At 43.3% G+C, this 24,578-nt stretch overlaps 1 protein-coding gene across 3 annotated transcripts; it reads left to right on the forward strand.

Annotated features, from left to right (window-relative positions):
• Window positions 1–5,621: 5,621 nt before the first annotated feature.
• Window positions 5,622–24,102, forward strand: lnpep (leucyl/cystinyl aminopeptidase). 3 transcript variants are annotated; one of them, XM_036979919.1, is made up of 22 exons: window positions 5,622–6,062; window positions 10,465–10,559; window positions 10,700–10,902; window positions 11,056–11,167; window positions 11,534–11,791; window positions 12,035–12,225; window positions 12,406–12,544; window positions 12,797–12,931; window positions 13,085–13,205; window positions 13,443–13,594; window positions 13,784–13,897; window positions 13,993–14,130; window positions 14,255–14,395; window positions 16,290–16,450; window positions 16,536–16,624; window positions 16,813–16,996; window positions 17,327–17,483; window positions 17,584–17,768; window positions 18,122–18,283; window positions 19,371–19,511; window positions 19,711–19,792; window positions 19,887–24,102. In XM_036979919.1, exons 1-22 carry the CDS (start codon window positions 6,041–6,043, stop codon window positions 20,016–20,018), a joined length of 3,114 nt encoding a protein of 1,037 aa, XP_036835814.1. In that variant the 5' UTR covers window positions 5,622–6,040; the 3' UTR covers window positions 20,019–24,102. The 3 variants fall into 3 exon arrangements, with proteins under 3 accessions (XP_036835814.1, XP_036835815.1, XP_036835816.1); XM_036979920.1 differs by having other exon boundaries at window positions 14,255–14,386; XM_036979921.1 differs by lacking the exon at window positions 5,622–6,062 and adding an exon at window positions 8,984–9,006.
• The last annotated feature ends 476 nt before the right edge of the window (window positions 24,103–24,578 follow it).

Raw genomic sequence — 24,578 nt, forward strand, 5'->3', positions numbered from 1 at the left:
CCACTAGAGGGAGGGGACTGCTGAAGATTCAGTAGGAAACATACAGTTGCAGTCGGAAGTTTACATACACTTAGGTTGGAGTCATTCAAATTCATTTTTCAACCACTTCACAAATTTCTTGTTAACAAACTATAGTTTTGGCAAATTTGTTAGGACATCTACTTTGCGCATGACACAAGTAATTTTTCCAACAATTGTTTACAGACAGATTATTTAACTTATAATTCACTGTATCACAATTCCAGTGGTCAGAAGTTTACATGCACTAAGTTGACTGTGCCTTTAAACAGCTTGGAAAATTCCAGAAAATGATGTCATGACTTTAGAAGCTTCTGATAGGCTAATTGACATAATTTGAGTCAATTGGAGGTGTACCTGTGGATGTAGTTCAAGGCCTACCTTCAAACTCAGTGTCTCTTTGCTTGACATCATAGGAAAATAAAAATAAATCAGCCAAGACCTCAGAAAAAAAATTGTAGACCTCCACAAGTCTGGTTCATCCTTGGGAGCAATTTACAAATGCATGAAGGTACTACGTTCATCTGTACAAACAATAGTACGCAAGTATAAACACCATGGGACCACGCAGCCGTCATACTGCTCAGGAAGGAGACGCGTTCTAGAGATTAAGTACTTTACTTTGGTGCGAAAAGTGCAAATCAATCCCAGAAAAACAGAAAAAGGACCTTGAAGATGCTGGAGGAAATAGGTATAAAAGTATCTATATCCACAGTAAAATGAGTCCTATATCGACATAACCTGAAAGGTCGCTCAGCAAGGAAGAAGCCACTGCTCCAAAACCGCCATAAAAAAGCCAGGTTACGGTTTGCAACTGCACATGGGGACAAAGATCGTACTTTTTGGAGAAATGTCCTCTGGTCTGATCAAACAAAAATATAACTGTTTGGCAATAATGACCATCGTTATGTTTGGAGTAAAAAGGGGGAGGCTTGTAAGCCAAAGAACACCATCCCAACCGTGAAACACGGTGGGAAATGATGTGGATATATTGAAGCAACCTCTCAAGACATCAGTCAGGAAGCTTGGTCACAAATGGGTCTTCCAAATGGACAATGACCCCAAGCATACTTCCAAAGTTGTGGAAAAATGGCTTAAGGACAACAAAGTCAAGGTATATGAGTGGCCATCACAAAGCCCTGACCTCAATCCTATAGAACATTTGTGGGCAGAACTGAAAAATCTTGTGAGAGCAAGGAGACCTACAAACCTGACTCAGTTACACCAGCTCTGTCAGGAGGAATGGACCAAATTTCACCCAACTTATTGTAGGAAGTTTGTGGAAGGCTACCCAAAACGTTTGACCCAAGTTCAACAATTTAAAGGCAATGCTACAAAATACTAATTGAGTGCATGTAAACCTCTGACCCACTGGGAATGTGGTGAAAGAAATAAAAGCTGAAATAAATCATTCTCTCTACTATTATTCTGATATTTCACAATCTTAAAATAAAGTGGTGAGACAGTGAATTTTTACTAGGATTAACTGTCAGGAATTGTGGAAAAACTTAGTTTAAATGTATTTGGCTAAGGTGTATGTAAACTTCCGACTTCAACTGTATGTGTGTAAACATGTTGTACACATATCTATGTTTTTCATTTTGCTGAATTTCTGAGTGTTGGTTTACTCAAAAAACAGACCTATCATGCATGCACATTGCTTGAATCATGGATGGAGGGATGGATGGAGAGGCAATGAGAACCTCAGAATCTCTCCTCTGTTGTCTTGGCAATAGCCTGGAAACAAGTGGATGGTGCTGACCTGATACTTGTTCTGGAAATAAACAGAAAAAGCTGTTGGAGAAGTACAGTGCCTTCAGATAGTATTCATACCCCTTGACGTATTCCACATTTTGTGTTACAGCCTAAATTAAAAATGGATTAAATACATGTTTTTTTTCCCAGAATACACACAATACCCCATAATGACAAAGTAAAAACATGTTTTTAGAAATCTTTGTACATTTATTGTTTTTTTGTGTTTTTTTTATGTTTAGGGGGTAGATCAGCTTTAATATTGCAGATTGTGTGTTCTATCAATGTAATTATTTGCATAATTTCCTATCCCCCATATATTTTTTGCTTATTTATTCGATATATTTTCTGTTACTATTTTCCCCTAACCCTAAACCTAACTCCCCTCCCCTAATTGGAGTAAACTAATGGACAACAATACTTTGGCTTCTACTTCCAGTTTAACATACTATATACATTTGACAGAAATGGTACACGGACACGGTACATTTTAAATTAGTTATCTCATTAGTATTTTTTATTTCACCCTTCAGCTACCATCAACCCCTCCAATCTATCTCTAAACACCATCCAGTCTTGACTTTTACTTGACAAATATTTTCCTGTGCTGTGATGTTCCACAAAAGTTCTGAACTTTTCTATTCTCATAGTTTCCACAGATTCTAAATTAAAGATGAACACCTTTACTAAAAGTACTATTATATTATTGATTGACTGGCTATGACTTTTTAAGTCACCCAGCAGTGCTATTTGCCCATTATTCTTTTTTTATTCTTCAAGCTCTGTCAAGTTGGTTGTTGATGATTGCTGGACAGCCAATTTCCAGTTTTGCCATACATTTTCAAGATGATTTATGTCAAAACTGTAACTAGGCCACTCAGGAACATTCAATGCTGTCTTGGTAAGCTTCTCCAGTGTATATTTGACTTTGTGTTTTAGGTTATTGTCCTGCTGAAAGGTGAATTTGTTTCCCAGTGTCTGGTGGAAGCAGACTGAACCTGGTTTTCCTGTAGGATTTTTCCTGTGCTTGGCTCTATTCCATAATTTGTATCAAAAAAAACTCCCTAGTCCTTGCCAATGACAAGCATGCCTATAACATAATGCAGCCACCACCATGCTTGAAAATATGAAGAGTGGTACTCAGTGATGTGTTGGATTAGCCCCAAACATAACACTTTGTATTCAAGACATAAAGTACATTTATTTTCCACATTTTGGGGAGTTTTACTTTTGTGCCTTATTGCAAACAGGATGCATGTTTTGGAATATTTGTATTCTGTATAAGCTTCCTTCTTTTCACTCTGTCATTTAGGTTAGTTTTGTGGGGTCACTACAATGTTGATCCATTTAAAATGTTCTTCTATCACAGACATCAAACTCTGTAACTGTTTTAAAGTCACCATTGGCCTCATGGTGAAATCCCTGAGCGGTTTACTTCCTCTTTGTAAACTGAATTAGGAAGGACGCCTGTATCTTTGTATTTAAATAAAATAAAAATAAAAATGTAACCTTTATTCAACTAGGCAAGTCAGTTAAGAACAAATTCTTATTTACAATAACAGCCACCCTGGCCAAACCCTAACCCGGATGACGCTGGACCAATTGGACGACGCTGGCGCCACCCTATGGGACTCCCAATCACGGCTGTGATACAGCCTGGAATCAAACCAGGGTCTGTAGTTATGCCTCTAGCACTGAGATGCAGTGCCTTAGACCGCTGCTCCACTTGGGAGCCCAAGTGTATGTAGCGACTGGGTGTATTGATACACCATCCAATTAAACCATGTAATTAATAACTTCACCATGCTCAAAGGGGTGTGTGTGGGGTACAGAAATTAGGTAGTCATCAAAAACTAATGTTAAACAATACTATTGCACACAGAGTGAGTCAGTTCAACTTACAATATGACTTCTTAAGCATGTTTTTACTCCTGAACGTATTTAGGCTTGCCATAACAAAGGGGTTGAATACTCAAGACATTTTAGCTTTTCATTTTTTATTAACTTGTTAAAAATTCTAAAAACATAATTCCACTTTGATGTTATGGGCTATTGTGTGTAGGTGAGTGACACAAAATCTCATTTTAATCTATTTTAAATTCAAGCTGTAACCAATAAAATGTGAAAAAAGTCATGGGGTGTGAACACTTTCTGATGGCAATGTACAACTTTCTCACACTACTGAAACAACCACTTCCTGAAAACACACACACACACACACACACACACACACACACACGAACACAAACAACGATTCCGTTCCCTTGGCTCCTTTGACCCATAATGAACTTCTTAGCTATTGCACATTTACAGATGCACACCCATGTAATGTTTCTGAAGTGCTGTGACACACTGAAGTGCTGTCAAGCATCCATCTCTACATTGAATGTCTGTCTGTGGTGACTGACTGTCTATTGATAAAGACAAGGACATAAGTAGCCAAAGCTCAGTCACATGCTGATTGTGGGCCATGGGGACATCATCTTACTGCATGTGATTCCTGACCTCCTGAACAATGTGTGTGTGTGTGCATGTGAGCGAGAGAGAGAGAGACAGGCCAGTGTAATAACTCCCCCCAAACTCTGTCCTCGGGACCCCAAGGGGTGCACATTTTGCTTTTTGCCCCTAGCACTACACAGCTAATTCAAATAATCAACAAATTATCAAGCTTTGATCATTTGAATCAGCTGTGTACTGTTACTGCAAAAAAACAAAAAGAGCATCCCTTAGGGCCCGAGGACCGAGTTTGGGAAATGCCGGGCTATATTGTAAAATTCATGAAAACTAAAATTAGCTTTTTGGTCTTAATTTAAGGTTAGGGTTAGGCATAACGTTAGCAGTGTGGTTAGGGTTAGGTTCAAAATCATATTTTAAGAAGATAAATTGTAGAAATAGGCGGGGTGACGACCCACAGGGAGGGTCAAACACAGAGGTCTAACTGTCTTTTAATCACAGGCGGCACCTTAATTGGGGAGGACAGGCTCATATTGTTTTGCATGGGGGTGTGTGTTTCAATCTGAACAGACAGAAGCCCTTTATTTGCGGTAATAAAGCTGTAGGGCCATAAAGCAGACAGCTTCAGCAGAAGGGGTAGTGCTACTGAACCTACAGCAAGAACCTGCTGGTCCTTATCAGATTGAGCACACACCCCACATAAGGAGCCCTATCAAGCACAGGCTTGACCAAGCAAACAGTTGAGTGAGTTAAAACGAAATGTTAAAAAAAAGAAGGCACATAGGGTTGAGTTGTGGGATAAACTCAACTGACTCACATAATGTAGGCCAACTGGAGTGTCCCCTGCAGTTGCTAGTGTGAATATTGCACAGAGCCTTTAGAACAGATAAACAAACTACTGACGGCCTACCCCGGACGATGCTGGGCCAATTGTGCGCCGCCCTATGGGACTCCCGATCACCGCCGGTTGTGATACAGCCCGGGATCGAACCAGGGTCTGTAGTGACACCCCTAGCACTGAGATGGCATCCCTTAGACCCACTCGAGAGCCAATAGTAATGACTGGAATGGAATATATTGAATGGTATTTAACACATCAAACACATGGTTTCCATGTGCTTGATACCATTCCATGTACTCCATTCCAGCCACACTTTTTATTTTTCCTGAGAATTGTGAAATGTAGCCTACCAATAACAATATGTGTATGATGAGGATGTTCCCAACATTTAATAATGGATTCACAAAAAAAGTACATGGAAAATCCAGTACAATAAGATATCGTTGACACGCACACGAATTTCCCAAATTCTAGTTTGTTTTCACAGCAAGCGGTAGGGATTTGTCTTTTTACCTTCGAGCCACCACTCTTAGCCCCGACCAATAGAATTCCGGTAAATACATGACAGAAATCTGTCAATAACTGCCTGGAGAGAAAGGGAATGGGACGCTATCATTGAAATGCATGGCGAACAGTTTGTTGACAGACTATCGTTTGGACGATTGACCATATTCATTATTTTATTCCGTAAGCTACTAACTTCACCGATTGGGACTTGTATCTATAATTCAAAAACGTTAAAGCATGGAGAGGAAAGTTGTGGCCGCTCTCTAGTGTCAGAAGTTAGCTAGCAGCCAAGCTAGCTAGCCCACTTAGCCTGGCTGTACAGTCACCTGATCTGACAAGCTACTGATAGCTAGTAGCATCAGTATTTTTGGTGGCGGAGTTTGGTCCGCAGTGGTTCCCTCGTCCTCCAGCGGGGTGTTGTTATTGGTGAAGTGAGGACAGTTCGGCTCGTCCAGATATCTTGTCATGGAGGACCCATTTGACAGTGGTAAGGAATGACGACGCTCGCGTATCCAGTGAACTGCTACCCAGACTTTCTAGCCAGCCACATTCTCTGTAGTAACTATCAGTTGAGCTTGTAGTAAGGTTAGCAAGATAGCCGAATGTTTCAAGTCAACAAATGTCAGGCTCTTGATTGCCAAAACTGCTCCCTGGCTAACGGACTAATCAGCAATATATGCACTTATAATGATGGGTGTGTTATCTGATAGACGCCTGGCCTTGAGTACAGTAACTAGATTCGGGTTCGACTGAATAAACCGGGAGTCTCTTAGCTAATGTGTCTTATGTTCTCAATATGTCAGTGTGACATTCATTTGTGGACACAAACACATTCCCCATTCGGGCTGAGGTCAGGGTTGACTTTTGACTCTTGTCACCAGAGGGATTTATTTAGCTAGCCCATTTTAAACGCTAGCTAGCTAGCTACATATTAGCCATCTAAAGAGCAGGGAATTTAAATCTTATGGCAGCCAAGTTCCTACTGTTATCTGAGGGGAAAATCTGAGCAAACCTGTTGGATTGAAAAACTCAATTGCACTGACACCCCATCCTCTCTCTATGCTTATTGGGACATTATTCTTATTGTTCAGCTTTGGCCTACACTTTGCCCTACCAAGGAAGGTGAGGAAATCCAACTCAGATTGGTTTACATTTTCTGCTGCTCGAATATGCTAAATCCTCTTGTTTTAGAGGCTAGGCCAAGCTGTGTTAGTGTTATTTACAGTCTTGACTGGAGGCTGCATTAGTTCAGTAGTTTGTTTATGTTCTAAAGACTCATAAAATGTCCTTTTAACTCAACTGTTTGCTTGGTCAAGCCTTTTGCTTTTGATAGGGCTCCTTATGTGGGGTGTGTGCTCAATCTGATAAGGACCCGCAGATTCTTGCTGTAGGTTCAGTAGCACTAACCCCTCTGCTGAAGCTGTCTGCTTTATGGCTCTACAGCTTTATTACCACAAATCATAAATAAAGGGCTTCTGGTTGTTCAGATTGGAAGACACATATACATACTGGTGGTCAATACAATCCATAATAGTCTATGGAAACACTGCTACTCAATAGACAGACACTGCTATATTTCGCTGAGTGCTTTTGAAGTCAGAAGTTTACATACACCTTAGCCATATACATTTAAACTCAGTTTTTCACAATTCCTGACAATTAATCTGAGTAAAAATGCCATGTCTTAGGTCAGTTAGGATCACCACTTTATTTTAAGAATGTGAAATGTCAGAATAATAGTAGAGAGAATGATTTATTTCATCACATTCCCAGTGGGTCATTAGTTTACATACACTCAATTAGTATTTGGTAGCATTGCCTATAGATTGTTTAACTTGGGTCAAATGTTTCAGGGAGCCTTCCACAAGCTTCCCACAATAAGTTGGGTGAATTTTGGCCCATTCCTCCTGACAGAGCTGGTGTAACTGAGTCAGGTTTGTAGGCCTCCTTGCTCGCACACGCTTTTTCAGTTCTGCCCACAAATTCTCTATAGGATTGAGGTCAGGGCTTTGTTATGGCCACTCCAATACCTTAACTTTGTTGTCCTTAAGCCATTTTGCCACAACTTTGGAAGTATGCTTGGGGTCATTGTCCATTTGGTTGACACATGTGCGACCAAGCTTTAACTTCCTGACTGATGTTTTGAGGTGTTTCTTCAATATATCCACTTAATTTTCCTTCCTCATGACGCCATCTATTTTGTGAAGTGCACCAATCCCTCCTGCAGCAAAGCACCCCCACAACATGATACTGCCACCCCTGTGGTTCACGGTTGGGATGGTGCTCTTTGGCTTGCAAGCCTCTCTTTTTCCTCCAAACATAACAATGGTCATTATAGCCAAACCGTTATATTTTTGTTTCATCAGACCAGAGGACATTTCTCCAAAAACTACGATCTTTGTTCTCATGTGCAGTTGCAAACCGTAGTCTGGCTTTTTTTATGGCGGATTTGGAGCAGTGGCTTCTTCCTTGCTGAGCGGCCATTCGGGTTATGTCAATATAGGACTCGTTTTACTGTGGATATAGATACTTTTGTACCTGTTTCCTCCAGCATCTTCAAGGTCCTTTTCTGTTTTTCTGGGATTGATTTGCACTTTTCGCACCAAAGTACGCTAATCTCTAGGAGACAGAACGCGTCTCCTTCCTGAGAGGCATGACGGCTGCGTGGTCCCATGGAGTTTATACTTGCGTACTATTGTTTGTAAAGATGAACGTGGTACCTTCAGGCGTTTGTAAATTGCTCCCGAGGATGAACCAGACTTGTGGAGGTCTACAATTTTTTTCTGAGGTCTTGGCTAATTTCTTTAGATTTTCCCATGATGTCAAGCATAGACACTGAGTTTGAAGGTAGGCCTTGAAATACATCCACAGGTACACCTTCAATTGACCCAAATGATGTCAATTAGCCTATCAGAAGCTTCTAAAGCCATGACATCATATCTGGAATTTTCCAGAAAATGTTTAAAGGCACAATCAACTTAGTGTATGTGAACTTCTGACCCACTGGAATTGTGATACAGTGAATTATAAGTTAAATAATCTGTCTAAACAATTGTTGGAAACATGACTTGTGTCATGCAAAAGTACACCAATTTGCAAAACTATAGTTTGTTAAGACATTTGTGGAGTGGTTGCAAACAAGTTTTAATGACTCCAACCTAAGTGAATGTAAACTTCCAACTTCAACTGTATGTTATTTCATTTGCCTAATTCAATTCAGAATGCACAAGGCCTACATGGAAAGCCTAACTGATGGGTGAATCCTGTCCTGGACACAGACTGCAGTAGTATGGAAACGAAATGCCAGGAGATTATTCCTTGTTCAGCTGACACAGGTTGTTTTCACTAACACACAGCCCAGAGGAAAGGCCTCTTGCCTGGCCTTATCTGCCCTGAGGCACCAAGTATACCTGGTCTGGGCTCTGCCTGGGGTGAGTCTAGTCCCAGCACCACTATGGCCTTGAACTTCAGGTCTGTGTGGCCCTAGCTAAGTCATATATGGTAAACATATAAGTCTGTAGACTGTCTGTGGATCTGTGTCTGTTTGTTTGAAAACAGGAAGAGTCTGGTGAGATGCTGCTGACACTTTCAGTTTCGTTGCTGCTTCAGCTATAACATTAGACCTTGCTGTGTCAGTTTGAGGTGCACTCATTTTGGTCTTAGTAACAGTTACCACATTTTTAGAATGGCCTCATTTGACACACAATACTAGTTCTAACATGGACTAAAATGTTGCTATGGTTCTTATTTTGATCGGGGTATTATTAAATATGTGCCAGCAGCATACCACCCTTCATCCCACTGCTGGCTAGCCTCTGAATCTAAGCAGGGTTGGTCCTGGTCAGTCACTGGTTGGGAGACCAGATGCTGCTGGAAGTGGTGTTCGAGGGCCGGTAGGAGGCACTCTTTCCTCTGGTCTAAAAACAATATCCCAATGCCCCAGGGCAGTGATTGGGGACATTTGCCCTGTGTAGGGTTCCGTCTTTCGGGTGGGACGTTAAACGGGTGTCCTGACTCTCTGTGGTCACTAAAGATCCCATGGCACTTATCGTAGGAGTAGGGGTGTTAACCCCGGTGTCCTGGCTAAATTCCCAATCTGGCCCTCAAACCATTATGACCACCTAATCATCCCCAGTTTCCAATTGGCTCATTGATCCCTTCCCACCTGTAACTATTTCCCAGGTTGTTGCTGTATATGAGTAAGTGTTTTCAGTCAACTTACCTGGTAAAATAAATAAATATTCAGCTCCATATCAAGGCCTATTAATAGAAGCAGAATACTCTGCAGACCACAGGACTTCTGAATCAGGACTAGATCTGCTGCACGGAGGGATAGGATGAACTCTGATGGCTTCAGTTAGCCTTCTCCTAGTCACTCAGTCTAGGCAGCTGGGCCCTACCAACACGCGTGCATGTTCTCACACAATGGAACACGCGCAATAGAACGTACTAGGTGTATGAGATGGCTTTTTTTATAGTGTCATTGGTTATGATGATACTGGCTCTCTGTTCACTTACACGCAACACCCACTATTCACTGACACACACTGGGACTTCAGGGTGTGTGTGAGAGCTTTGTTTGCACCCTGCCCTGCATTCACCCACCACTGAATCAGAACACACATAGGGGCTCAGTCCCTCTGCACGGTTTTATTACAGGAGAAAAATGGGACCCTTTACAAAGAGGCACAACGGGACATTTTTTACAGTTCGACTACTGTTGTAATTGTTATTGAGTTAAATAGTTGACAATTTCTCTGTTTTTCTGAGGAGATACTGGGTAGAACCAATGAAAGGGAGCTCCACGCACACATGCACGTTTTATTGAACGTGTGTGTGTGTGTGTGTGTGTATATATTAACCTTTTGTTTGCTTGTATGTGTAACCAGAGCGAGCGTCCCTGCCCAGGAACATGATAGAGAACAGTATGTTTGAGGAGGAACCTGACGTAGTGGACCTGGCCAAAGACTCTACAGCCTTCCCGGTAATTACATACTATACAACACTGACATTAACCCATCCCCTTATCACTATTCCCTTTTTTTCTTCCAACTGTTTGTTTTTCCAGATTTTTATATCTTGCCTTCTCTTTTTATTTTCTCTCTCTTCTTTCTCCTCCTCCAGGAGTTCCCAGCGTTGGACCCAGATGAGGTGGTGTACGAGCCCCGTAGCTCCCGTCTGCTGGTGCGAGGCCTGGGAGAGAACGACCTGGACGATGAGGAGGAGGACTATGAGTCGTCAGCCCGTCTACTGGGCATGTCCTTCATGAACAGAAGCTCCACCCGCAGTCCTAGCGCCTCCCCTTATATCAGACAGGCTCCACCCAGGTTACTTTTCAAGTCGAAATAAACTTGGTTTAAAGTGCATTTAAATATGACAGGCACTTTACAGTAAAATAGAAACAATGAAAGAAACAATACTAAAGATGGATATTATATTTATAGATTATTAAATCGTTTCATTTGTTGTTTTTTGGCCAGGTCATGTTCCCGCCCCTCTGCCCGTATGCTGGTGGTGGGCGTGTTCATCTTGGTACTGGTCACGTCCATGGCGATGGTTCTCTATTTCCTGCCTGGCTGTACCTTCACTAAGGTGTGTGTGTGTGCGTGTGCGTCCTTGCGTTTGTGTGCGTCCTTGCGTTTGCGTTTGTGTGCGTGTTTGCGTTTGTGTGCGTCCTTGCGTTTGCGTTTGTGTGCGTCCTTGCGTTTGCGTTTGTGTGCGTCCTTGCGTTTGCGTTTGTGTGCGTCCTTGCGCTTGCGTTTGTGCGTGTGTGTGTGTGTGTGTGCTTGTGTGTGTGTGTGTGCTTGTGTGTGTGCTTGTGTGTGTGTGTGTGTGTGTGCTTGTGTTTGTGTGTGTGTGTGCTTGCGTTTGTGTGAGTGCAGAGTGTGTGGTTACTGCATCGGCCTCCACAGCTACGGGGTGGTGTGTGTGTTCACCGTGTTGATCCTCTCTCCCCAGACTGGCTGTCCTAAGGCTAACTCCTCCACTCCTATGGAGCTGGTTTATCCTAAAAGCACCACTGGGGAGATGTTTCCTTGGAATGAGCTCCGCCTCCCAGCCAGTGTACGACCTGTAAACTACGACCTCTCCCTGACCCCTAACCTGACTTCCATGACCTTCACCGGCCGCACCATCATCAACATGATTATACAACACAACACCAAGCGCGTCGTTTTGCACAGCTCCGAGATCAATATCATCAAGGCAACCTTTCAGGTAGCAATGCTATGAACATTGACTATTTAACCGGAAATGGTAATATAATTTTATTATTGAAAACTTAACTGTTATTGTTCTTATGTAACTTCCTTACTTGGATTGTGAAGAGAGTAAGAGTTGCTTTCCCTGTGGAGATAAATGATGTATTACTTAGCTTAATGATGTTTCCCTTGCTAAATGTTTTTACCTAGTTAGATTGTTTCACCCTGTTAAATACTGTTTTTACTGTAACCCTTCCAGGTTGGAGAGGGTAAGAGTGTTGAGGTGAAGGTGTTGGAGTATAAACCATGGCAGCAGATAGCTGTCAGCTTCCCAGGGGATCTGAAGGAAGGCCAGGTGTGTGTGTTAACATTGGACTACACAGCCAACCTTTCACACACCTACGACGGCTTCTATAACAGCTCCTACAATGACAAGACTGGAGCCAAGAGGTATGCAAAACACTCTAAAGACTATTTACTAAAGTTTGTCCTAAAAATAACACCCTAACTCGGTGTGAATGCAGTGAGACACATTCTTTAAGTGTGAAAACTTGAGTGTATGTTGACCTTTAGTAAACTTCAAGCCTAGTCCTTGCTCTCTGTGACTGAGTGATTCTATTCAACCCTCAGGGTCCTAGCTGCCACACAGTTTGAGCCCCAGGCAGCCAGAAAGGCCTTCCCCTGTTTTGACGAGCCGGCCTTTAAAGCCACTTTCCTGGTCAGGATCACCAGAGAACCTGAATACATCGCTCTGTCCAACATGCCCAAGGTACACTGTGTGTGTGTGTGTGTGTGTGTATGCGCATGCGCGTGCGAGTTTGCGTGCACCTGTGTATTTTTAAGTTGTCAACACATTTTGTAATGTATATTTACATCAAATGATTATTGGAGACGCTTTACATGAAGAATGCCAGTGTGTAAACCATCTGTTAATGAAACTATGCACTAACTACTGTAAGTCAATCTGGATAAGAGCGTTTGCTAAAATATAGATGTAATCTAACTGTGTTGTGTTTCCCAGGCTAAGACGACTACATTACCCAGCGGCATGCTGGAGGATGAGTTTGAGCAGACTAGTGTTAATATGAGCACCTACCTGGTGGCCTTCATCGTAGCCAACTTCACCAGCATCACTAGAAATGTGTCCAATACACTGGTACGTACAGAGTCCCTGCCTCAATCTATTCACACTAGTTATGTGGCCTGCAACACACTAGAATGCAACTCTGTCTACTCTGTGCCTACCCCCCCCCCCCCCAACTTTGGTTCTATTGTATTTAATTCCATGTGTATGGTGTGTGTGTTGCAGGTGTCGGTGTACTCTGTGCCAGAGAAGAAGGAACACACACAATATGCTCTGGACACCGCGTCCAGGTTGCTGCAGTTCTACAATACCGTATTTGACATCGACTACCCTCTGAGGAAACTGGGTGAGAGGAGAGACAGAAACACACAGACAGACACAATTAGCTCAACTGATGAACACCTTTTACATGTAGTAGTTAAATAAAGGTTCAATAAAAAATAAAAATGAAGGCCAAAAGATGAATAAAAACAATGTGAGGGAAAAGTCTGTCTTCAATAATGTGACAGAAAATACACAGTGGTATTGACCCCTCCATGTTTCTGTATCTCTCTCTCTCGCTCCTTTCTTTCTTTCTTCCCAGACCTGGTTGCTATCCCAGACTTCCTGGCGGGAGCGATGGAGAACTGGGGTCTGATCACCTTTAGAGAGACCAGCCTTTTGGTACAAAACCAGTCCTCTCTTCTCGACAAACAACTAATCGCTAACGTCGTAGCCCACGAACTCGCTCACCAGGTGTGTAGACGATTACGCGGCGATGGGGAACACGTGTGTGTGTGTATGCACGTCGGCAGTCTTAATGCTGTGTTGACGTTTGGTTAAGAAGCGTTGCTGTTCTTATACAGTTGCTTTAACAGTGTCTAATGCTCTTATGATACTGTTATAAAGCTGCAGTAACACTCTTCTAATGCCGCCATGTGTCAGTGGTTTGGGAACCTGGTGACGATGCGCTGGTGGAATGACCTGTGGCTCAGCGAGGGCTTCGCCACCTACTGGCAGTACGCATCTCTAATGACAGAGTTCCCACAGCTGTACCTAGTAAGTAGTACCACGTCACGTGCGTGTAAGTGCTGTGCAAGGGGTCAATGTAGATTAAGATGGCCGCGGTAGAATGACCTCTCTTCCGTCTCCAGGGCAATGTGTTCCTGGAGGAGCGGTTCAAGGCGATGGCCAAAGATTCTCTAAACTCCTCCCACCCAGTCTCCGTGTCGGCCCAGGTGACCACACCTGAACAGGTGTCTGAGATGTTTGACTCGATCACCTATGAGAAGGTACGTCAATTACATGATTTGCCTTTACTTACAACTTAATTGATTAGTATAGTGAATGATATCGAGTCCTATGGTCACAGCAGTGATGTGTGTGTTGTCTTTGTGTGTGTTTGTTTGTCACTAGGGTGCGTCCCTCCTGCTGATGTTGAACTCCACTCTGCCAGACGGTCAGTTCAGGAAAGGTCTCCTCGAGTATCTGCGTCAATACAGAGGATCTAACACTGTTACTGATGACCTCTGGAACAGCATCACACGGGTAGCAGTGGTCTGTCTGTGAAACCCTGTCTCTGTTTCCTGATTTTTAGTTATTTTCACAGGTTCCTTATTTTGCGTCTGCAAAATCTGGTGTAGTATCCTTCCCCCTTTCACACCATCACCCTGCATGCGTATTGTGTGTGGAGATGTCTTGTCTATTGTGTTAGTACTACTGATGGGGATGATTCTCCAGCTCTCTCTGGCCCAATGTGATGACTAGTAATATAAGTAGTAGGGCTGCCCCTTACTACAACAACAACAAAAGATTGGTCGGCCGAAGAAAAAATGAAAGTATTTTTTTCCATATGTTTGAATACAATCTACTGTATCTAGGCTACTGAGTTTGTCTGATGCTTTAAACACTGTGATTAAAAATGAAGAGAGACAAACCACTAAAGAGGGAGTCAGATCCAAATAGCCTCCTCCCGCTGCTGTTGGCCTTCGCAGATTCTGCCGTTACGCTCCTGAAGTTGCCGGTAATAGGCTACACCAGCCGTCGGCAACCTTTTTCGTTTGGAGTGCTAAGTTATCGTACCATTTCTACTGATCTGCGTGCAAGTTATAATTTTCATATAATGTAAAAGTAACATCTATTGCCATTGCCAATATATAAAAATAGCCAACATAAAGCCAACAAATAAAAACATTGCAGCCCGCAGGTAGGAAATAACCTGATAAGTATCTAAGAATCACATTGGCTACGCTATTAACTTGGTCTGGCCCCGATGCTTGTGCTAGCAAACTTCCGACATTGTATAAAATCTGACCATATCCTCCTGATTCCTGCTTACAAGCAAAAACTAAAGCAGGAAGTAGTCGTGACTCACTCAATGCGGAAGTGGTCAGATGACGCAAATACTAAGCTAGCACAGGCTGCAATATGTTCCAGGATTCTTCCGATGGCATTGAGGAGTACACCACATCAGTCACTGGCTTTATCAATAAGTGCATCGACGACGTCGTCTCCACAGTGACCGTACGTACATACCCCAACCAGAAGCCATGGAATACAGGCAACATCCGCACTGAGCTAAAGGGTAGAGCTGCCGCTTTCAAGGAGCGGGACTCTAACCCAGACGCTTATAAGAAATCCCGCTATACCTGCCAACGAACCATCAAACAGGCAAAGCGTCAATACAGGACTAAGATTCAATCCCACTACACCGGCGCCGATGCTCGTCGAATGTGGCAGGGCTTGCAAACTATTACGGACTACAAAGGGAAGCACAGCTGTGAGCTGCCCAGTGACACAAACCTACCAGACGAGCTAAATTACTTCTATGCACGCTTCGAGGCAAGCAAAACTGAAGCATGCAGGAGCGCACCAGCTGTTCTGGATGACTGTGTGATCACGCTCTCCGTAGCCGATGTAAAAACCTTTAAACGGGTCAACATTCACAAGGCCGCAGGGCCAGACGGTTTACCAGGACGTGTACTCAGAGCATGCGCTGACCAACTGGCAATAGTCCCTGTGCCAAGAACACCAAAGTAACCTGCCTAAATGACTACAGACCAGTAGCACTACAGTTGACCGTTGCAGCTCTAGCAGGGCAGAAATTTGATGAATTGATTTGTTGGAAAGGTGGCATCCTGTGACGGTGCCACATTAAAAGTCACCAAACTCTTCAGTAAGGCCATTCTACTGCCAATGTTTGGCAATGGAGATTGCATGGCCGTGTGCTTGATTTTATACACCTGTCATCAATGGGTTTGGCTGAAATGGCCAAATCCACTAATTTGAAGGGGTGTACACACTCTTGTATGTATAGTGTATTTGCCACTGCTTGACTAAAAAATGTTCTTCAACCAACAGCCTATCGATTAAACAATCGACCAGTTGATTAAATTGTGTTAGCCCTAATTAGTGGACATATATCATTGATTATTGTTTCTGGATGTGCCAGGTCCAAGTGCTTCCCCAGCAGGAGAGTGTGTCAGACATGATGAGAACATGGACACTGCAGAAAGGCTTCCCATTGGTTACCGTCAGCCGCAAGGGTGGTGAGGTGACCCTCACACAGGAACACTTCCTGCTCTCCACAGACAACACCACACACACCTCCAGGTGAGATGCATGCACACACATATGCTCGCGCTCACGCACACACACACACACACACACCAACCAGTTTTTTTTTTTTTGTCCTCAGCCTGTGGCACATCCCTGTGACATATGTGAATGACAGCTGTAGCTCCGCCCCTTCCTGCAGACAGATGTTCACTCTGAGGAATAAGACAGGTATAACACATTCAACTTCTGTACATTGAGCTGGGTAGCTGTCATTTAGTTTGACTTAATGTTATGCATTGTCTAGTTCGTGTGTCAGGCTTGTATAGTACTTAGTGATGTTTGGCCTGCTGGTTGTATGCTCTGAGGTAAGAGCATGTTCATGTATCTGAGTGCATTGTTCTGTGTTTTCCTCTTAGCGACTCTGAAGGTGTCAGAGAGTGTTAAGTGGCTGAAGTTGAACTACATGAACACAGGCTTCTATATAGTTCACTATGGAGACGAGGGCTGGACAGCTCTCATAGACGCTCTAAAGACTGACGTCAGCACACTCACACCCCACGACCGCGCTTCGCTCATACACAACATCTTCTCCCTATCCAGGTCAGTGTGTGTGTGTTTGTACTGTGGCATGGTTCACTCAATGGAGGGTAATACTCGCTAGATGATATCTCTCAGAAGGACAGGATTTCATTTTTTCCAGACGATGGTCGTTGCTGTAAAACAAAATGTGTTCTCAGTCAACCTACCTGGTAAATAGTTAAGAAATGGATGAATTGGAGGCCTTTCTTAATACTCCGCCTGGACTTGTACGATTACCTGAACATGTCTGTCGATATGTTAGATGTTTTGGATGCTCAACTGAACAGACAACGGACACAAATGGACTAAATTGATTCATATCTATTCATTTTTTTCTCTCCCGCTCATCAGGCTGGGTCGTGTGTCCTTCCGTCAGGTTCTCAGCCTGTTGGACTATACTACCAATGAGACTGAGACTGCTCCTCTGACAGAGGCCCTAACACAGCTCAGCTCTGTCTACAGACTACTGGACAAGAGACCGGAGCTAAGACTGGTGGCCCGCATGAAGGTACACACACTAGATTGTCAGGTACCTTGTTCTGGGGCCTAGTCCCACCATTTGGGACAAACTGACTGTGCTAACGTTCTCTTTGTAATGTGTGTTCCAGGCGTACATCTTGGGTCATTTTGGCCCTCTGATGGACAGTCAGGACTGGGGAGTGGAGGAGAGCGTCTCCAGTCAGGAGCGGAGGTCAGCCCTTCTAGAGTTGGCATGTAGTCTTGGACGGAAGAACTGTACTGACCAGGCCACGGCCCTCTATGAACAGTGGACCAACTCCAACCAAACCAATCGGTACACACATGGACTGAATGAAAATGGTTCAAACGATGTATTAAAACAAGATTATATTTTGGGTTCTGATGGGGTGCAACAGTTGAACTAAGCTCATGAGGCATTTATGAGGCATTTATAATATTCTTCAAGAATCAATGGCTATATATCATGAATATAAAAGGTACAAAATGTATGTATTTATCTTATATTGCCCCTTTATGGATATAAACAATGAAGACAGGCTTGCTTGTTTAAAAAAATATATACTATTAGATATTTTGGCTGCCATTGTCTTCATCAGAAATGAGTAAAGCTAGTGATGTGTTCTATAGGGATCTTGTGGTAATGTAGTGATGTGTTGTCTCTTCCAGCATCCCAGGTGATCTTCAGCGAGTGGTGTTTTCTGTAGCAGCCCAGTCTGACTCTGGTTGGCTGTCTCTGCTGGACACCTACAGACTCACCACTTACGACTCGGAGAAACGCAAGATACTGCAGGCCCTCGCCTCCACACAGGACCCACGACGCATCGTATGGTGAGGGAGACCGCGTGTGGGGGGGGGGGGGGGGGGGGGTACATGGTAGAGGTCTTCACGGATCCACCTGTACCTGAATACCTGCGACCAGAATTCAAAATGGTATCACTGGTCTGAGTCGGATCTGATATAAATGTCTCGGGTATGTGTAGTTTTAACTGACCCATTCAGATCCGAACGCGACTGCTGCAGTGGAGGGAGAGAGAGAAATCGTGTAATTTATGCTGCTGGTCTTTGCTTTTCATGAGAGTGGTGCTGGTTGGAAGCAATAGGCTACAGTCAGCCTCCGTGTGGGGAAAAGGTTAGGAGATATCTAATCAAGGATGGAATGGAAAGTTTAAAGGAGAAGGATGAGCTACAACAATCAAGAGCCAACAGGTAGGCTGCTACTTTATATTCTGAATGGATTTGTATGTAACTGTAGGATGAGAAAGCGCATGCAGCTTCAATTAGCCTAGATGGTTAGTTAACCAGGTTCTCCTGGTTTGATGCAGTCAAGACGGGTACTATGTAATCATATTGGATGATAAATAACTTAGCTACAGTATGGCAGCTTTTAGTCTACTATAGTGCGAGTCGGCTTGTTTGGTTGCGGTCTCTCTCTCCCTCCCTGCACCCTGTGTCACCCGCACAGCACGGCCCCTGCTAGATCGTCACCTCTCTCTACCTCCTCGCCAATGTGCTTAATCAGCTCTGGGTTAGTAAAGTAGCTTAAAAATGGATTATTCTGCTGCTTCCCTCACTCGGGTCGGGTCTGGATCCGACGAGGTCTAAACGGAACCGATCTAGTTGTCCTCGGGTCCGTTCGGGAACGGGTCTGTATATTTAAAAAAATGTATTCATATATATATTGGGTCTGGACTGGAATTCCCCAGGTCCATTTCAGAACGGGTCCAGCTTTTTGGACCAGTGAAGGCCTCTAGTCCATGGTACTTAATCAATCAATATACAGACAATTAACTGGCCAACTTAACCTCTACCCAGAGGTTGTGCAGAGAGTCACAGTTGTAATTAAGCTGTTCCCAGTTATGTTTGTAGCGGCCTGTGGTGTGTGTCTCTGCAACACTCTAAACACATCCTCCTTCAGGATTCTGAGTACGGTGCTCGAGGGAGGGATTATCCACACCCAGGAGCTGCCACTGGTCATCAGCACTGTGAGCGACGGCTTCGCTGGCCACTTGTTCGTCTGGGACTTTGTCAAAGAGAGCTGGGACAGGATCATAGAGAAGTGAGTGCCCGTAAAGAATAAGATCAATTATACGTTTACATACTTACACCGTCAACATACAGAAATGGACACACAAACAATACAGTTTCCCAATTAGAATCTATGGCCCTGTTTTGATTGCATGATGTGGAGATGTGGCCTGTTTGGATTGGCTGTTGTGAAGATGTGGCCTGTTTTAATTGGCTGTGTGTGTGTGTAGGTTTCCAGTGGGGTCCTATTCCATCCAGAGCATCGTCAAGTCCACCACCTCCCAGTTCTCTACTCAGACACACCTGGAGGAAGTGAGCTGACACCTCAGAACCATGCTGACTATATCATGTCTGTGTATCAGATGCGTAGAGTCCTCTTCTCTCATGTCAACTCTTGTCTGTGTAGGTCCAGGGTTTCTTCTCCAGTCTGAAGGAGCGGGGCTCTCAGATGCGTAGCGTCCAGGAGGCTTTAGAGACCATCAGACTGAACCAGCACTGGATGGACAGGAACCTCGCAACACTTAGAGACTGGCTCTAACATGGCCGCTGGGCAACTGTAGCCCCCGACAACCCGCTCTGGGGACCGTGTTGGCATGGCAACAGCAGCTTTTGCACTGTCGTAGGGCTTGTCTCATATTCCCCTTATTGTTCCTACTTTTTTAAACTACTTTTCGCTAGGGATGGGCACGGTTAATCGAATATCCGGATATACGGACAGACTTGAGTGTTCATTTTTGGAAGAATCAAAATTAGAAGCTTTTTTTTTTTTTTTTTATCAATGGAAAAAGCTTTGTCTAAATTAAGCAAGGCAACAGTAAACATGTTGTCCCCCACAAATTATGCAGCAATCTAAATGGCAGAAAATCCATCATGGCGGGCCTTATTAACGTTGTGAGGAGAGGAACCTCTGTACCGAATGTCATGACATTAGGTCAAACGGGTGAGGGGCGTGACCTTTCATAGTTTGCATTTTCAATCTTGTTATAGCGCCACCAACTGGCCATAACTGTAATTTTGTATATGCCGTATCTCTATGGCAATACGCATTATTCACCCAAGTTTCGTCAATCGGACCAGTGCTATCTGAAATATTGGGCGTAAAGACAGATCGGGGAGGACAATTATACTTGGGACATTTTTACCTACAAGGATATACAGATAACTGCCAAAATAAAGTACACACCAACATAGTGTCTTAATAGGGCGTTGGGCCGCCAGAACGGCTTCAATGCGCTTTGGCGTAGATTATACAAGTGTCTGGAACTCTATTGGAGGGAAGCGACACCATTCTTCCGTGAGAAATTCTATAATTTGGGGTTTTGTTGATGGTGGTGGAAAACACTTGTCTCATGCAATGCTCCAGAATCTCCCATAAGTGTTCAAGAACGGGTGACTGATCCACCCACCCACACTCTTTAAACCCGCTATGCTCCTTTGACACCCCTCTTTCAAAGTAACAGATCTCTTCTAGCCATGGTGGGCAACTGGGCATTTTTATACATGACCCTAAGCATGATGGGATGTTAAATGCTTAATTAACGCAGGAACCACACCTGTTTTGGAAGCACCTGCTTTTTAATATACTTTGAATCCCTCATTTACTCAAGTGTTTCCTTTGTTGGCAGTTACCTATACCATGACAAATGAAATTCTTAATTTAATAAAACAACATTTTGAATGTAGCTAGTTTTTATAACGCTGTGTTGCCCTACTGCTGCACATTTAGGCCTCCAGGCTGCCCTGACATCGGCATGCTAGTTTTCCCATTTCAAATAGCGATTTACAGGCACTCCTCTTACTGAGTTTTCACAATACCTGACAGATCATTGAAAAACACTCACCAGAAAACCTTTTTTTGTGACAGAATCGGTTCCATCTTGGTGAAAATCAGACTTGCTGTTAGCCAACCTCCTGGACGAAAGCAGCATGTCCGCTGTTTACCTCTGTCATGTGCATTTTCCTCATTCTGATTGGTCGGCAGTCAATATCCGGATATCCGAAAAAGTATCATGATATATTATTTGAATAGTAAAATAATTTCAAAGGCCCATCCCTACTTTTCGCAATGATCAGAAGTAGTGCACTTTACTGTATAGGGAACATGGTGTTATTTTTAGGCTTGTCCTATGAGTTTTAGTAGTATTTAGCTCAGGGTGAACTCAAATTCCTCTCTATGCTGTCAAGCAAACTTCCCCTACAGCTTTTACCACGACACCATGCCTGGATACAGCAGCCCGTCTCTCTTTCTTTCAAACTCGACGTGCTTCACATTGTATGGCGGTAACTCGCCCCTTCTGCCACCACATAGTGTATGTGTAGCAGCCACCTGAAAAATAAGGAAAGGGAATACAGGAAGAGAACATGCTGTCTGTCATCAACGCTGGCCACGTGTCATCAGTATGGGTCACCTGTGAAACTCATGGTGCAGTGACTAACTGTTCTCTCAGACCCTGGCCCTGACACCAACCTCCTCATGACTGTCCTACTGACTGTGAGCAGTGGGGGAGATGGGAGAATGTCTGTTGAAGGCCAGAGTTGGGTTACAGAGCTGATACACAATACTACCCAGGCTTCAGCCAGAACATGTACGGCTACCAGTAACATGTTGAAGGAACATGAAAATACCTTCTCACTGTTTAGATGCTCCCAAAGTTCTACTGTACCACATTTCCACCACTAGGTCTTTTATTTAGACCTCAAGAAGTATTGGTTGGATAGTGGAAACGTTGCTGAAACGTTGTTTTGATGAATCTTGAAGCATCTCCCCCCCCAGCACTCCCTGTGAGCACTTCTTCTGTTGATGTAACTTTATTTGTTACATTTTGAAAGTTAAAGGAAAACTCCACCCAAGAATGATCTTTTGGTATTTATTTCATTAGTCCATTGTTGATCTGGTCCCAAAACCGCTTTTCTACTTTTCCTTTGCATATGAGGCGATCTGTGTACAGAATATTTCACTCTCACAATGCTTGTAAAGATGTTATTATTATTATTACTCCTATCTCTACCTTGCGTTTTGCTTGTCCTATTTTATGTGAGCAGATCTCTCACTTGTTGTTTAAGTTTGGTTTCTGTTGTGTGTGTGTATATAGTGTGTACAGTGTGATACCACAGACATAAGAGTCCCGGTCAAAGGGTTTTGTTTTTACTAAACAATGACGTATACTGATTTATAATGTTGGCTCACTTCAATGCCTCATGTTGGAATATGGCAGGGTTTCCCAAACTCACCAAAAAGGTGAATGTTGGTGAATGTTGTGGTTAATATACGGGGTCGCCTGATTATGTCTCTGTCTTTTCCATTAAAGGACTTGACAGTGAGGGACCCAACAGTGTTGCGTCTGTACAGCTGGGTAGAGTCGTTTTCTATGCCGTGTCTGTAGTCCAACAAAGTGTGGATAATCAGAAAGTAATTTCACCAGTTTAAGTTCTGTGATTGGTTAACCTGGCTCAGTCAGGGCTAGGTTACTTTGTCTCGCTGTGTGTGAGGTTTATGGTATTCAGTTCTGTATGGTAGCCTTGTTGTTGACGTAATTGTTTCAGCCTCCCGGCTGGCTCTGTTAGAGCTCCCTTTAGGAACAGATCTAGGGCCAGTTACCACCACCAAAGCCAATGAAGACCCTGGATCTGTGTTTAGGGGCATCTTCATGCTACCTCCTCTCTGCTACAGCAGCACTAGCTCCAGTGGTCGACCACTGAATGTCCTGAAGGAACTCTTCTATTACAAAACAGCATGACCAATGACTGAGTGTCTAGCTAGCTCCTCTTCTAATCTAAAGCCTCAGATGTCTGTATGTCTCTTGTTGGTACTGGCTCATTCTGGAGGATTCACTTCCCTGTCTCACTCTGAATGTCATGTTGAAAACATTGGAAAAACCAGGTCATATTGGTGGTTATGATATTTATTTTTTATTTAACCCATATTTCACCAGGTAAGTTGACTGAGAACATGTTCTCATTTACAGCAGGGACCTGGGGAATAGTTACAGGGGAGAGGGGGGATGAATGAGCCAATTGATAGCACTATGAAATCAAATATGGTAGCTTTGGTGCAGAATTGTGAATCATATTGTTGATTTTTAGATGTTAATCATTCACTCACTCACCAGAAAACAACAGCCCGTACTGTACCTCAGAGCTCAGGGAGATATGTTAGTAACTGTTAACTCTTCACTGAACCTACTGGCATAAAGCCTACCTAACACTGCCACAAAGATGACATGTTATATAACCAGTCATCATTACAGCTGATGCAATCTCATGAAAACGGCCTTTTCCACTACCATAACTCAAACTATTATTTAGGTTTGTTAGATTTTATATCAAGTTAATTAGCCAAAGCCTACATAATGACTGCTTGTTTTCTATGTCAGTCTTACGACAGTGTTATAATGCCTTATGACAGACGGTTTAGGTGAAGTGTATGAAGACCCAGATGGAGGTGGCATGTCTCTAGATTATGATTCTATGTTAGTGTATTCCTATGCCAAGCTCACCTTGAGATTGTTGCTCATCATTTTAAACTTTTTTTGCACTGGGGTTGAATGATGGTGAAAAATGTAAGGCTCTTCATGCCATGAAAAAACAAATATATATGAATAAAATTGTTTTCTGGACTTTCATTGCTCTGTGTTTTATGTTCAGCAGGTCAAGTGTTAGCTTGGGATTTATCCAAATGTGCTACAGATGGGAATGTAATGTAGACCATACATAGAGTTGTTAGGACTGTATGCTTAATTACACAACTAGACCACCAGAGGCTGCTCTTTCCCCCCTCTCCCAGTGACGTCTCACTGTCTTCAGTCTTGCTCGTCATTTGTGTGGTGGAGGGCTCATTTTAATACACCATAGATCATGTGTCTTTTCATTCCTTTTCCCCACCACGAAAACACAATCTTTAAGATAATTTCTGTCATATTTTGTACTCCAGACATACACAACTGCACCACCTATCGCACCTTCACAAAAAACATGAAGACGTGGCTAAAGGCCAATCCGATTTGAACATAATCCCTAGCTGTGTATTTCAGTTTTCCATGTGTGTAGTTTGTGAGATGTGGAAACACTGTTGCTTTTGTGTTTTGTGCTATTGCTGTCA

Source organism: Oncorhynchus mykiss, chromosome 6 (genome assembly GCF_013265735.2).
Source record: "Oncorhynchus mykiss isolate Arlee chromosome 6, USDA_OmykA_1.1, whole genome shotgun sequence".
NCBI classification, from domain to species: domain Eukaryota; kingdom Metazoa; phylum Chordata; class Actinopteri; order Salmoniformes; family Salmonidae; genus Oncorhynchus; species Oncorhynchus mykiss.

Excerpts from the sequence above, each read along its gene's own strand:
- lnpep (XM_036979919.1), top strand. The coding sequence starts at position 6,041 with ATGGAGGACCCATTTGACAGTG. Across the intron at positions 12,226-12,405 it reads GACAAGACTGGAGCCAAGAG|GGTCCTAGCTGCCACACAGT; the intron begins GTATGCAAAACA and ends TTCAACCCTCAG. Across the intron at positions 14,131-14,254 it reads ACTCGATCACCTATGAGAAG|GGTGCGTCCCTCCTGCTGAT; the intron begins GTACGTCAATTA and ends GTTTGTCACTAG.